Genomic DNA, 16,211 nt, shown 5'->3' with positions numbered 1-16,211 from the left:
TTTTGTGGTTAGTATGCTTTTCCTTTGTACAGAGCTGAAATTTCCTGTGCTGCAGCTTGTGACTGTTGCTTCTCCGATTTTCTCTGTTTTCCCTGTGGCATTAATTCAGATAATGAACAATTTTATTTAGATTCCCCCAAACCTTCCTGTCTCTAGGCCAAGCAAATGCTGTTTCTTCAGCCTTTTCAGTGTGTTTTAGCTCCTAATCTTGTTCCATATTTCTGTGGCTGCATTTTGATTCAACATCTGCAATATTTCTGCACCTTTTACAAGCACTCAGGTAGGCAGTTTTACCAATTGATCTATCAATGCCATAAATGCTATCTTATTTTGAGATCCTGCAGAAAGGCTCTTGAGGATCTGTGGTTTAGCTCCTAATGAGCCTTTGTAGTGTTTCAGGTGCATCATAAGGGATGTAGGTGTCTTTATATTCATCCTGAAGAAATCTGTCTATGCCCACCAGCTCCAAGTTGCCTAAATGTGATTTAGGCAATAAGAAATTAATTGGGTCACCTTCAACTGTTGATTTACCCAAAGGTGGCTTTGATTTCTTATCCCAGAACAGATAAGATTTCAGCTTATCAGGATGATAGATAATTGTGTTTCTACCCATTAATTGAAGATATTTAACCAGGTAAAAGATGAGGACGCTGTGTAAGGGAAGGCTTAAAGGACATAGCTCACATTGAATGAGAAACGAGAGAATCCAGCAATCAATCAGTAGGACAGCTGGCTGCTCTGTCTCCCTATTGTCCCCTGCTGTGGACTGCATTCTTAGTTCAATGTCTTGTCATGGTAGCTGCAGCCTTGTGCACTTTAGGGGGAGAGATGAGCCAGAAGACAGGAGCTCTACCCCTTGGGTCCTGACAATTCTCCTCTTTCCTTGCTCCTCACCTCTTCCACTGCTCCAGAGTTCACCTTATCCATGGCTCTAACAAGTGAACTGTGTGGAGGGGAAGGAGGCATTACTGTGCTATAAAGAGCTTGTCCTTTCTTATAAACAAAGCAACCCTTCCCTCAAGTGCTTTGATTTGAACTTTTTAGATAAAGAGCAACAGCATGGATTTATTGCAGAAGGCTTTTTGCAGAAGAGAGAGTTTTTGAAAAAAAGACTAATTAATTCTCTGTTCAAAGAGTAGACAGGATTAGCTAAATAAATAAGGAACTAACCAAAGTGTGTTCACTGATCACTGGAAAGTTTGAAGAGAGCAAATGAGGATTTTTCACTTTCATAAGTGAGTTAACCCACAATGGGCATTTTGTGGACCTTTCTGTGTGTTTGTTTAGTTTGGTTGGGTTTTTTATTTAGATGGAAATTTTGCTCTGACTTTAATTATTTGTTTGATTAATGTGAAAGAACAGTGCCTTCCAGGAGGGATTTGGTGGCTTTACCATGTGAAGTGTATATGCTCTGAGAGGTACAGATTTGTTAAATCGTGCGTACGTTTGTTTATATGGTTCTGAATGTATGAGATTGTAAATTAAATCAACAGTGTGCCTTTATTTCTTTTTACAGCAATAGATGTTCTTCATCAACTAGGCCTTGTGAAAGATGTCCAAGAGCCTTCAGAGACAGCAGTGCCCTCAACATCCTCTCTGTTACCTCAGGGTGTACGTCTAACTGCATCGGGAGTGGTGCTGAGCGATGATGCGCACATTGAGTCCCGTGTCCCCCAGGTCATACCGTCGAATCTAGGGCATCAGTTCACCTTGTTGGTTGGGCTGTACTCTTACAGAGCCAGTAATGCTTTTCTTTTCAGTGTTAGGAACAAAAGTAGACTGCAGTTTGGTGTCCAGCTGCTCCCGAGAAAGGTAGCGGTGTACACCGGAGGGAAGCAGCCCGTGTACTTTGATTATTGTGTTCATAATGAACAGTGGCATTCCTTTGCCATTGGCATTGGGGACAAGACTGTCTCGCTATTTGCTGAGTGTGGAAACAAGTACTACAGCAGTGAAGTACTTTCTGAAGTGGAGACATTTGGTTCAGAGGGTGTATTCACCCTGGGAAGGATGAACTCTCACTCTGTCAGCTTTGAAGGAGTTATATGTCAGCTGGATATTATTCCCTCTGCAGAAGCCTCTGCAAACTACTGTAAATATGTGAAACAGCAGTGTCGCCAGGCTGAAACCTACCGATCTCTGCCAGATGGGCTGGATGCTTTTTCAAAGATGATCATTGATGAGGAAAACCAGGAAGATATATCAGCTTATAGATGGAAAGAAGTATCAAACGTGCCTGTTACCAACGTTGCTCAGATTCACTTTTTACCACACCACTTTGAGTTAAGAAATGCCTCTGTATGGGAGTTTGCAGAGACCAAACCTCTGTTGCTGGAAGCTTGGCCTCAAACAGAACTCCAGGAGAATATTGATCTGGCTCTTCAGCAGCAGGAGATGAGCAGAAAAAGAAACATCACAAAAACCCCTGCAGGATCATATCCAAATAGTTCAGCTAATAGCACAGAAGATGCAGGCAGACATAGCGAGCCTTCTATGATCTCCCCTGTAAAACAGAGTAAAACTAAAAGCAAGGGAATGGAAAAAGCAAAACAGCATTTAGATGAACCAAACAAAAAGCAGCAAATCTTCAACACAACCCCGTACAGTTTGCCTGCTGAACTCCCTCTGGATAATCAACTCCATCCGGGGCAGGAAGGTGCATTTGGTGCTGATGAGACTTATCATACAGAAAACACTTATGAAAATGGTATTGATAATTATGCTTATGACTATGAAGATCTTGGCAAAATGTTTGAAAGGGGAAGTGTCAGAGGTCCAAAGGGGGAAACTGGACCTCCTGTAAGTGATCTTTATTACTCTTTTTACTATATTGCAGCAACATACATTTAACAGAGGCTTTGAGAGAAACCTCTCCAAGTTTGCCAAAGCTGTGACTGCAATTTCTCCCAGCTGTATTGTACAAATGCTTGTCCGCCTTAAATGTGTCTTTTTCTCACGTGTAATTTTAAAGTGTCATATACTTTTATTTACTGGAAGAATATAAAGACATCCAAGATATTTACATGCTGGTGAAGTGGTAGGCAGCCCAGACTTCTTTAAAATTTGGAATGCAGCTGGATATTTGTAACTTCTAATTACAGAGACTGCTCATGTAATAAAATTGCAGGCTAATTTAATGCAGTTCACAAATATGGGTGCTGGTCCATAAAAAGAACAACCAGGCTGCTTGGAAGACTGACACAGTTGTCTTGGTTGAGCAATGCTGTCAAAATTTATAATTGTAGAAATAGACCAGCTGCAGAATCTAGTCTGCAATAATTCCTAACCCAAGGTTATGGGGTTAAGCAAACCTTCATGGAAAACGATTTTTAGAACAGTCTTACAAGATTTTGAGGTATTTTTTCAGTTCACAGGGTAAGTGATTTTTGATAGAGTTGCAAAAGCACAGTAGTGGTTTTAATAGAAACTCGTTTATCCTTTCTTCTTGTGTGCACAAGTCTCATAAACTTTTTAATACATAGAAATGTGCCCATATATATATATGAAGCTACAGACCAGAAAGAACATCAGTTCCTGCTTAGCCTGGGAAATATGATAGATCATGCTTCGTGCTTGTGTGAGATTTTGGCTAAAATTTTAAACCATAGTTTTTAAACCACTCACTTTTTTTATTTGGTTGGTTTTGGTTTTGTAGGTGTTCATCTGTTTGGTTATTACTGGAAAGCAATTTGATATGTGTTAAGCAGCTCCTAATATATATTTAAATATGGCCATAAATTTATTGTGTCTATTCTTTCAGCACTGAAATTTTTTTTTTCTTGAACTAGTCAACAACTAAGAACCTCTTCAAAAGTTCACTTTTTACTCTAAACAGGATCCAGGCACAAAGTAATTTTTCACAATTGAAAAATGTGTTAACAAATAATTCACACTACTCCAGAAGTGCTCTTGCTTAATCTTTTTTGATTGTGAAGTGAGTCTTTTTTTCTTTGTCCCTTATGATAGCACTCATGGTGACATGTCACTAAGCATGTAGCTGTCATCAGCATGAGGTTAATTTCCATTTTTGGACCTTAGGATGTTTAGTAGCTACTAATGGAAGGTTTTAATTTTAGCCTGTAGCTTGTTTGTTGTGATTTCAGTCAGTCACAGCCAAGAAAGTTAAATCCGCTCTTCTTCACATTTTGCAGAAATGGCTCCTGATAGTCTTGGTTGTTTGCATTACTAAGAAATTCCAAGCAAATGCTCTGGGTTGTTTTTCTAGACACTACACACAGACACTACACACACAGTGGCAAAGATGACAGCTGACTTGAAGGGTTCAGAGGTGTCTGTTACCATCTTCAATGCTGCCTTATGGACTGGGGATAGAGAAGTTTGTCTTGCTTAGGAATGCAGACTCTAGTCTGTAGGGAATATTGTGCATTTGTACTGAGGTGTTTTGCTGGGTCAGGATTTAGATAACATGCCCAAGCTCTTACAGATCTGTGGTAGAGCTGGGAAGTTAATCTAGACCTTTTGGGCCCCAGGCTGGCTGAAGGGAGCAGCAGCACCTGCTGGAACAGAGGCAAAGCTAGAACAGTGCTCTGCCAGAGAGGCTGGCAGCAAAGGGAAAAGAGATCCCTGCATGAAACTAAGAATTGTGCTCTATGGAGATTGTGTGGCTCAGTATCTACTACTGCTGTTGGCCTCAGACTTGAAGAGATGATCTTGGTTTACTTTCTCAGTCTAGTCCTCCCTTGTAGAGAAGACGAGAATTAATGCAGCTTTTATACGTGTGGCTCTGACACTTGGGTATATAAGTACTCATGGAGTCTGCAATGTGGAGCCTAAAGAGCAACACTGAAGGACTTGAAAACTTCCCTTGCAGCAAAAAGTCCTGATGAGGCATGAAACCCCCCTTTTTACTTCTTGTACTATGTTGTGGTTGGTTTGAATCTTCTTTCAAGATTTGAACCCAGAAGTTAATGTTCGTTCTATTGGAATTGACAGGCAAGAACTAGCTTTTGTGGTTCTTCAACTACTCAGCCTCTTTTAGCTTTTAATCATCTACCAGAACTGATTCTTGCCTTGTATAATTAGGCCTCTTATATTCCATGATCCCACAGCTGTGGAATTCACCCACCACTGCAAAGCAGGGCTCCAGAATTCAGGCTTTCATTTATGGATAGGGTATAAAAAGGGAACAGCTATTTTCTCAAAACTATTAAGACTCTGATTAAAATTCTAGCAGCTGCAATGACCAAACCTTCCCTAAAAAAATATAAAGTGACTTTAAACTGGAGTAGTAAGATTTTCTGAAACACTTCTTTCAAAGGAATGCTTCTATGTTCATTTGATGAGCATCTCCTTTTTGGGATGCAGAGGGTATTGGCAATCTGTAAAGATTACAAAAATAAATGTGATGTGTATTTTTAACTGTTTAACTTTCAAGCTGCTATTTTTCATTGCTCAATCCTAAAGTAGTTTGCAATAACATGGTGCATAGTCCCACACTGGTAGAAGGAGATGCTGATGTGAGCTAAAGTGCTGATTTATGTCACTTGCTGGTAGGTAATTACATCTTCAGGCCTATCTGCACAGGATGTGGCATTCCAAGAGAAATGAGCTAGGAATAAATTTCCCCTATTGGAAAAGTTTTTCTAGATTTTCAAGATACTCTGCCAGAGGGAGGAATGGTAGAAGACCAAATGGTGATGTTCCTTCTAGTTGGTAAAGAGAAGCAGTCTGGAATTGTTGCCAGGAGGAGGAAGGGGAAATGGCAAGCCCTGCAATGAGCAGAATTGAGTGCTGGAGGAGCCTGTCCTATTGCAATCCAGAGGTGTGAGAGTGAGAACTCTGGGAGAGCAGTTCAGAGATCCCAAATGTAGTAGCTTCTCTGTCACACTTAGCTTATTTCACTTATTTTCTCTCAGCGAACCTTTCACACTTCTCCTGATTGCACTCTTTGTGTAGTTCTGAGTTGAACAAAATTGCATGTTGAGGCTCCCCCTGACCACTGGGGATATATTGATCACTTAATCCCTTTAGTGCATTTCCCTGCCCAGGCTGAGAAATCTCAGTTCCTGATGATTCAGATAAAAACTTTAGATTCTTGCAGGGTTGGGTTTTTTTTATTTTATTTTTAAGAAGCAAATAGTAATGCTATTGTTAAAAATTTAAATATTTAATTTAATTTCCCTACAACTGTTGCAGTTTCCCTATCTTCTGCACAACAATATTGAAAAACTTTAATCCATTACCAAAACACAAATATGTGTTGCTCAGATGTTGATGACATTGCTTTGATTGTTGTAGGAATTTTTGACAGAGAAAGGGAGACTTCCACAACTGCAAAGAAAGGAGGTTACTCATACAGACGTAGCTGCCTGCTCTAGGGCATTTGGAAAGAGAAGTGTGCAGATTTTATTGTTTCCAGTGAAATGCAAATGAAACAAGAATTAAAACAATAGGTGTGCATTCAAATTTGGTAGGATCCTTGTTGCTATTAATAGTTAAATTAATATCTGTATGAAGTGCTTAAGGAAGGTAAACAAAGCAGCTAGGAGCACAAAGAAGTGTCAAATGCTAAAAGTGTCAAATGCTAAAAATCACATTAACATTTCTAATCGTGTCAGGTTTGTTTAATTACTGTTTCCAGTAGTTGGAAGAAAAGCTATTCGAACAAGTGACTTATTCCTTGGTTTAAGAGAGATTGGCTCACTCTCAGATGTTGATTTCTGTGGTTTACATGGATGCCTGAGAGGCTTAAGTAGCTTCCTAGCAAGTATAGAAATAGTCATACTGATTTGAAGTTGTAGCTGCTTTCCCAGATTGCAGAAATATATAGGACAGAGTAAGGTGGAACTGCTGGCTGGGAAAGCATGTCCAGGAAGACTTAGGTGTGCTCTGCTGAAGCCTAAACTCAGCACAGGAGGAGTCTGTGCTGGAGGCTAAAGAGCAGCATCCTCTGGTTAAGGAGGGTCCTTTAATATTTTAATCAAACACCTGGATGGCTGGGGCTGCTTATTATTGTGAACCAGAGACTTCATCTACAACAATTAACTTTGTTTTAATATGCCCTTGGAAAGTGTTTTTAATCTCTGCCTACTTCAAAATTTTGCTGCTTCTTTTAGGGGTTTCTGAGGGCTTAGTTGTGATTAGAGGGTTTTTTTGGGTTTGTTTTTGGTTTTTTTTTTGTGGTTTTCCTTTTGTATGAAAAGAGGTAGCTACATTTGAATTGCAGTAATCAAAGTAAGGGTGGGATGGATTTGGGTGTTCCTTTATTTGTTTTCTGTTGCAAAGGAAGCAGATAGTGTTTGAAAAAATTTAGAAGCCACAGAGGGAAAAATGTTCTCACTGCACTCATTCAATAAATCAGCAACAAAGATCAGGGATCTTGATACTCAGTGAGATTCTATTAGGAAAATGATGGGGTTTAGCTATTACTGTATTTTTAAGGAAATTTCTGAAACAGGGATAGAGAAGAACACAAATCACAAAAGAATGCAGACTGGTTGCAACTATTTCACTTAACAAAAAATATGTTTTCCTTTGTAGTCCCAGGATAATTATCTAATCAAAAGGCATCCCTTAACTTACATTTCAAGAGGAGGTATTAAAAACATACTGCTTCAGCAGGGCAGGGTGTGAGCTCTCTGTGCCCTTTCAAGTGGATTTTTGGACAAGAATGCCAGGTCAAGAGTTTTCCATGAATCTCCCTGTTACGTTTCTTGTGCTATTAAGCACGGGGTCTTTCTACTTCAGAAAAATGAGGATGTTAGTGAGCATTTGTGCAATCATAATGAATAGAGAATGTCCTGTGCTAAAAGCATGACATGTCATGGTTTGACCTAAAGACCAGGAGAAGTGCAGGTATGGGTTTCAGAGTCACCCAGTGTAGCATGTAGGGACATGCAGATATTCCCAACTACATTTAAATTCCTACATTTATTATGAATAATTGGAGAGGAAATAATTCAGATTTTTTTTTCCTTTGAACAACAGTGGTTCTCCCAGAAATGTGCATAAATGATCTGTATTTTGGCCAAATTAATGTAATTAGTTGATGATGCCTAAATTCCATAATCAGCACTGTCTTCTCTGCAGTGACATTTTCTAAGAAAAAAAAAGTGTCACACAAAACAGGAGGTTTTCAAAAATACAGCCTTTGTCTTAATGAAATGTTGCTTGCTAATAAAACCCTCAAGGCTGTTTGTCTCTCTTTCCTTCCTCACTTCCCTTTTTTATCTCTTCCCTGTTTAGCAAAACCTTCCTGTTGGTCATTTCAGCCCCCATAATGGCCCTTCTGCTTTTCCTGGTACTCCTTTCAGGCAGTTTTCAGCTCTGCTGTTTGGTGGTGTCTCAGCTGAGAGGATGCCATACATGCAGAACAGTGTGAGGAAGCCTGGGTGACAGAGCAGGTTGAGCTGCTGCCATCCACTGACCTCCTTCCAGAGGTCTGACTTTCCTGATGCCCAAATGCCCTTGCAGAAAGTACATGGTTCCTGTTAAAGCTGGGGCTTGCTGTGCAGGCATGTGATGGGGCTGAATTCACCCTTTGGAACAGCCCATTCCTCTGTAGGACTCTAATTTGATTGGGGAAATATGATATAAGGTAGTGCAGATTTTAGTTTAGAGCACCCATTTGTATTTGAGTACAGTGAAGTAGATCCTGGGGTTTTCAATCCAAACAGCAATCATTGTACAGAAAAGGAAAGGTTTCTATGTTCAAAACAACCAGATATGCAGGGGCTGTTACACTGTCTAATATGGAAACTAATAATCTAATTCCTTTGCAAAAGATATGTTTGGGCATATACTAGCATCTTGAAAAGTCTGCCTAATCATTAAAGAGAATTTTATTCATTATATAGAAGGGCAAATGGGCTACCAGTTATTCTTAATAGAAGCTTTTAATAGGAAATTGAACAGTAATTTGTCCACATTTATTTCCTCTATTTCATATTTGTAATTTCTGTGAGGTGGTATTTTATTTTTTCACACTTACTCCAACCTTTCTGAAATGTCTGGCATGCCAGAAAGTTTATTGGAAAGGATTGGTTATTCTCTATCCTTTATTTAGAAATACATTGTACTTGTTTTTTTCATCAAAGACTTTCTTCCTGTAGTACCAATACACTTGAGTAAAAGTTACTATCCAGGTTGTTGGCTCCAATTTCTCTGACACAAGATACTTTCTAAACAGAAATCTGATTTGCAGTCAGATTAAAACCACACTTTCTTGTAGTTTTGGAATTGGTTTTCAAATTGAGGAGGTCAGCACAAGCACAAGGTTGTCAGTTAGCAAAACTGGTCTCATCTAGAGTTGTGATACTGTCCTTTGTGTCAGCCTCAACTGCTTTGATTTTCTGTCACCAGGGTCCTCCAGGTCCTCCAGGTTTACCTGGTCCTTCAGGAAAGAGAGGTCCTCGGGTGAGTAAAACAACCATGTTCTTCTGCACCCCTCGGCAGGTCACCAGTAACCACACTGGAGTTTGCCTCATTTTGTTTTTCTCAACTTTATTCATATGCTTAGTGATTATGAAAGTGTATGATTCTGAACATTTGGCAGATAGCTTAAAGCAAGACAAACAAACTGTTTCTCTTGCTGTGAGCTTCCAGCGTAGTTAATTCCATGTATGGGTGCATACACTGGGCATTGTTATATTTGTACCTGGCTTTTGCTGCTCCCAGAATTAACTTTTAGTTTTTCCATCTGCTGCAATCTAAAGCCACACTCATTTGTTTTGGAGTGAGGGGGAGTGAGCAATGCAGGCACAGATACAAAATTAACCACTGCAAGGCAGTGTGGGGGTAAAAAGTAATCCCAAAAATCTCTTTTAGTCCCTTGAGCTTCAGCAGCTCCATCCTAGGTTGCTCTCAGGGTGCTTTGCTGAAGAAATGAGCTACAGCAGGAGATGGTTTGTTTTGTGTGAGTGGGTGCAGCCGAGCAGGGGCAGCAGCCGTGCCCTGTGCCTGGGGACAGCGCAGGGGTGACCTGTGTCCCCAGGCACGGGGACAACCTGTGCTGTGCCACTCTACTGAGGAACTGATGGGCAGAAGAGGCTGAATCTGTGTTGGTGCCATTGTGCACTAACAGCTTGTGCTTGGGCAGTCCCCGAGGCCAGGGCTGGTCAGTGGGAAGGGCTTTAGGGGAAGGGCAGCTGGAGGGAGCAGGAGAAGGTTTGGGGTGGGGATGGATGATTTCAGCCATGGCAGCTGGGGATGTGAATGGTTGTGGCTGCAGTCAGCAAGGCAGATGGAAAGTGGGAGAAAGGGGCTCACATCTGTGGGCTCAGCAGATGAGCAGGAGGAGTTTTGGTTCAGCCTTTGAGGAACATTTAAAGCCAGAACAGCACAGGACATTCTAAACCTGGCCTGATGGATGGGAAGTGCTCTGGTCAAAGGGACCAAAAACCAAACTGATGTTCCAGAGCATTTGCAGGCAAGGGAGTAGAAGAGACACATTCAAAAGTATAAAATGCAAATTATTCTTTCAAATTAATCTCTTCATGACTTCTTGGATCCTTCTGTGTAAGAGCTGGCAATTCTTACCCCTCAGCTGTTTTATGGTGCACACTGCCTGTGGCAAGGATATGGCTGGCATCAGAGGCAGGATCTCACTTATCCAAGTAGATCCTCACAACTGGGAAGTTTTCTTTGTTTTAGAGGAGGCTGTTCATAGGTTTAAAGCCATGCCTGTTGGTGAGATTGTCCTTGTTTGGGAATTTTTTTCTGAAGGTCTTTTTAGTGGTATAGAGTACTTAAAAGCACAGTGCTGTACTCTGTGAGTTCTCTGGATAAATTATTGAGTAGGATATGCTTTCCAGTGTGGGGAGCTTACTGTAAGGGACAGCTTACTGTAAGGTGCCTGGAGAAGTATGAAAATGGCTGAGATTAATATTTACCAGTAATTCTGAGTTTAAAACATATTTATACAGGCCAAGAAAGTCTATAAAACTATTTGATTAAAAAAATGGTTTTGAAACGTCAGTGTTCTTCAGTTTGTACAATTCTGATAAATTCAGGCAGGTGCATGCAGTGATGATGTATGTTATGACAGGAGTTTTGTGGGCCAAAATGCCTGTGAAAACTTTGTTTACTCAAAATTCAGTTCCTCATCTAGCAGCCTGCCCTGTGACTTCTGCTCTCCTTCACATGAGTTGCCATTTGTGATCCTGAAATGTGATTCAGGGTGTCAAAGGGAAGCAGCAGAGTGCAGAGCTGCATTGCCTGGGTGTTCATCAGTGTGTGTGTCCCAAGCTGATCCTGGCAGAGATCCACTTGGGGCGTGTGTGGCTAATGGTTGGAGACTTCCATTGAAAACTGATTTTGATCCCTGCAATTCCATGGTAAAGGAGTTCACATGTGACAATGAGTGTAGTGTCTTGGCTTGTTCCAAGTTTCTTGATAACGAAATTTCAGCAGTTTCAGAATTAGTGATGACATGAAACTCCTCTGATGCCTCATTGTGCCCCAAGACTGTAATGTTGCAGGCAGTGAGAGCAGGAGCCACTGCAGCACTGCTGGCACTTTCTATTTGTTTCCTTTCTCCTAAATCCCTGAGAGTGCCTCCAGAGTTGCCAGTGTGCAAATTAATCTCTGAAACAGCACGTGGGATTAGCATTTCTGTGGGGTTGTGTCAACACTGTCATTAGTGAGAGGGAGCCCTTAAGAGATGCAGCTCTCAGAGGTGCTGCGAGGTGTAATTGGTAAATGTGGCCTCGTGTGGTGGAAAGGCAAACACTGTTTGTCTGTGGATACACCACTGAATAGACAAGGAAGTTCAAAATATTCTTATTCTATTTGGTATTTGGATTTTGGAAGACTTTTGGCCTTAGTGAATTCGACAGAAGCTTTGTTGCCAGTTTGTCAGGGCTGGGTTTGCACCAGTTTGGTCCTTCAGTACTTGGAGGATGAAGAGCTGCTGACAACCATTGCAACAAATATTTTCCCTAATGTGCAATTTTTCAAGGAGTGAAGATTGCTGAATGTGTTGCAGGAACAGTCATTTATACTGGAAGGCATAGATAGTCCTGGTAGTTTATTCAGTTCCTGGAATTATTTTAGTAACAAGTCTATTTTCTACACCAGCTGTGGGAGAATCAGGAGAATCTGTAATTTTTATTTTTTTGAAAGAAGGTGGGATGCATTGCTTTCAGACACCTTTTAAGTCACCAGGAATTCATCCACTTCCTTCCCTTTGCAGTGTACAGCTAGGTACCTCAGAATGTGATTGTACTGATTTTATTCCACGCCTTCAAGTGTTGTAGCTGGAGAGCAGCATTGCAGTGACTATGCCAAACCTGTTAAGAATTACCTGGGAAGACAATAGAAACTGAGATTTGTAATAAAAAAGGGGATACTCACCTTCACTTTTAATTTTTAGGAAGATGTGTATATTCTATTTCCTGTGAATCCTTTGAAAATCCTAACCAGTGATTCTAAAAGCAGGAAAGATGCAGTAAAATTATTCTCTGCAATCCATTCACATTTATTCAGAGGTGTGCAGAGTAATCCCAGTTGTTGTTCTCTTCATTTGTTTGGGTTTTTTTAATAGGGTATTCCAGGACCACATGGTAACCCAGGATTGCCAGGATTGCCAGGTCCCAAGGTGAGTTTATTTATCCATGGTGACATGTAAATACATGAATTTTTTAATACTTTTTGGAAGCCCCAGAACTGTTTCTTAAAATAGAAGTAATTGGCCTTCTTTTGTTTACAGGTGGAGAATGCTACTGTAAACATATTTTAATTAAATGCAATCAATCAAATTGAACTTCAGATCAAAACAAAATAGCAGATTATTCAGTGGAAAGGAAATCGCCTATGTGTGCAGAATGATGACTTGGGAACAGTTATCTTTACTAGTAATCTGTACTTCCCAAAAGAGTTCCTAAAAATCAGCTCAGCCTCTGAAAAACTGAGGTTTAAATGCTTAGCTGCTGTAAACTTTTGCTTTACTTAAAAAAAAAGGAAAAATGTAGCCTGTTAGTTCCTATAAATTCCTATTTTATTGTCCATGTCCAAGCTTTGCTATTTAAATATTCTGCTATCTGCAGCATTATTCTTTATTAATATGCTAGACTAATTTTCTGAAGACTTATGGAAGTGATATTTAAAGTCAAAGACAAAATACTGGACTTAAAGCTCAAATACCATCTTCAATCTTGTGTAACATAGGCCCTTTAAATGGATTTGACAGTTTTGTGCAGTTGCAGAATGCCTTCAACTCATATTTAGTTTGAGCAATTTGATAGATCTGTTAGGAAAAAGGCAGCACCATGATTTGTTTAGTATGATTCCTAATTGCAGGAATCTGACATGTCAGGACAGGTGCTAAAATCTGCTTGAGGACATAAAAAGAAATTTAATAAAGCTTTCAGTGCCAAGAGCTGTAAAACCAAGTGATTCTGGTTTTTGTGAGTGTTTTTGTTTTATCTAGTTCTACAGGGACAGTTAAAGATTCATAATTAATTTTTACTTTATTTATGCTGGCTATGTAATAGAATACATTTCTAGGAAAATAATTATTGTAACCAATTACTCCTAGGCTTTGTTTTGTAATTTATTTTCTCCCTCCACTGGATGATAATTTTGATCAGTTCTGTATCTCTTTCCATTAATTTAAGAATAGAAGGATTTGTACATATGTGCATGTACCTATATATTTTTAATTTAAATATCAAAATATATATATTACTAGGTGCTTAATGATCTCTTTAATTTCTGTTAGATTATAAGTTATCCTTTTGATGCAAAGATATTCTGAAGTGTTTTTCTCTAAATAAAAATTAACCAGATGCTCCTGAAGTTTTGTCTATGAAATTCAAGTTGACTCCACTGAAACAAACATTCTTGATGGTATTAAAACGTGGCAGATGAGTTGTAAGAATTTTCTAGCAGTAAATGAAGGCAGAAATTTATTCTGTCTTTAAGATGCATGAATGTTTCCCTCCTGTGCTGAAGGATCCTTCATGCAGTTGCTTCTGAACCATGGCACAACATCAATATCCTTGCAGCAGGGTCCAGCCCTGAGTGAGGGTCAGCAGTTCCAAGCCATGGCCAACCCCTCCGCATTTAATTCCTGACAAACAGCTGGAGGTGTTTGTAAAGCAATGTAAGGGCATCCATGAGGTTTGGCTTTATTCTTGGCTCTTTGGAAAACAGATTAGTTAAGAAAATCTAATTTTGTGGATTCTGGCACTGTGGGAAGGCTGAGCCTGAGGAAACCTGTACAAGGTGATGGTTCATGCAGTAACACAGCCTGATAGTCCTGCACATTGCTGGAGGAACAACTGGTGCCCTGAAGTGATGGACACAGGGGCAGAGCAATTTGGCTGGAGCATCTGCTCTAATCCTGCTTGGATTTACCAGAAAATCTGCTTTTCAAAATTTTGTGACTTTACAAAATCTGGAAAATGTAAATCTCATTTCAGCGTGAACCTGCACTATTTTATTTTTTTCCTAGTTCTCTACTGAAAAAGTTATGAGAAAAATATCTGTAATAGGAAGCACATTTACATTTTTTCCTGTTCTTGCTGTAACAGTTGTGAATACTTGTTATAGCACTTATTATTAGAAATTCTCTCCTGATGGAATTATTGAGCTTAATTTCTCTGTAACAGGGCCCTAAAGGAGACCCAGGATTCTCTCCAGGACGGGCAAAATGTGGAGAAAAGGTATTATTTTCTTAATTAGAGAAAAATGTTTTGTCTGTCCCATTCTTCTGTGAAGTCTTGTTTAATATTCAGATAAATTATAACAGAAAAATGCTTTGTATTTACGTTAACACTGGTGTATTTTAGCAGTTAATTATGTTAGACTGACCACTGTAAACACAGGTGACATAATGAATCCAAGGATAATTTTAAAATATATTAAAAGTTGAAACTTAAATTATGTATTTTATTTAATTTATAAAAATGAAATGTAAGGACTTTAGAACAATGAAATTGGATTAGATTCACGCTGATATAACAAAGCACAGATCCCAGTTTTCCTTAGTACCTTGCATTATTCCAGAAAGTTGTGTAAAACAGAATTTGGTGATAAGTGCACACATTCCTGCTACTGCCTCCTAAGCAACTTTAGCCAAACTAGTTGTTGCCTTCTCTGCCCAAATATTTGAGTATAAATATTCAAATATTCCATTCTTAGTAGAAATTGTAGGCTTGGAAGCTTGTGATTGTTTCATTTTCAGATTGACACTAAAGCATCATACGCAGTAATGTGAGAACACTTGAAATGTAATTGCATGTTTGCATTCTAATGTGTTAGCCTGTGCTGGATGTTTAAGAATATCCTGCATTTATGCTAAGTTCTATTATGAGCATTTACTAGTAGATCAGTTGTGGAAAATTTGTGCCAAGTAGGAAGAACTGTAAGATTTGAGGACTTCTCTGTTATGAAAAAACATTAGGAAATAACTATGGTTTACTAGCTGCTGATGTGTGTACATAACTTATTTTTAGTGCATGCATGCTGCCAGAATCTAAAATTCACAAATATATGTTGTCAGCGTTGATGCACTGATGAGAAATTGAAGTGCAGCTTCTGTAGAAATATTTTAATCTAGCCAGGTTCTTGGCAATCAGATCACAGTGTGGTGAGCTGTACAAGGCTGCCTGAAACCCAAGCTGTGTTCTTTGGCACGAGCCCAAGCAGCCACAGAACAGTCTAAAGCCCATATTTATATGACTGTCCCTAAATACATGTAGACTGCATCTATAATCTGAAGTTATGGGATTGATATGCTTTTTTATAGTTCTCATTATTTTGCATTCTTGATTTTTTTCCCTCAAATCAAATTTGCTCACTCTAATGAATAGGCTTGCATTTACTTGGACAGTAATTCACTTCCAGGATGCATTCCTTGACTTGCTGGGTTTGAACTCAGGCACTAATCATGAAACAGCCAATCTCTCCACAGTCAGTCCTGAGCAAGAGGAAGAGCTGAAAAAACCTTCCCTTCTTCCCCATCTGCAACAACCATGAAAATTTGTGGTTTTTTTCTGTCTCCCCAGCCCTTGAGATGCTCTGATTCTTATTGCCATATACCTTGCTGTGGTTGTGGAGTTCAAAGAACCCAAAGAGAGCAACAGTGCTCCCCCACAGCCTCTCTGTCCATATGCACCTCTCAAGCTGTCTTTCACAGAGATCAGATTTTTGCAGATTTTGCACAGCACACCCCATTTTGGTGTCCTGGCTCTTGACTGCTGATTGTTGGCACAACATTAAAACAAACAATATACGCTAGTGGTTATATA

At 39.5% G+C, this 16,211-nt stretch overlaps 1 protein-coding gene across 1 annotated transcript in view; it reads left to right on the top strand.

The window, feature by feature from the left end:
- Positions 1-16,211, top strand: part of COL24A1 (collagen type XXIV alpha 1 chain) — a gene marked incomplete at its 3' end in the record, with an annotated part of 117,400 nt that overhangs the window by 10,281 nt on the left and 90,908 nt on the right. Inside the window, exons 3-6 of the mRNA XM_084211809.1 lie at positions 1,517-2,799; positions 9,322-9,375; positions 12,503-12,556; positions 14,571-14,624. Coding sequence (XP_084067935.1) covers positions 1,517-2,799; positions 9,322-9,375; positions 12,503-12,556; positions 14,571-14,624 — 1,445 coding nt within the window. The remainder of the gene's footprint in view (positions 1-1,516; positions 2,800-9,321; positions 9,376-12,502; positions 12,557-14,570; positions 14,625-16,211) is intronic.

Source organism: Fringilla coelebs (genome assembly GCF_963513975.1).
Source record: "Fringilla coelebs genome assembly, chromosome: 9".
Classification (NCBI taxonomy): domain Eukaryota; kingdom Metazoa; phylum Chordata; class Aves; order Passeriformes; family Fringillidae; genus Fringilla; species Fringilla coelebs.
Note: the sequence above shows the minus strand (reverse complement) of the source record. Positions and strands in the feature narration are given on the sequence as shown.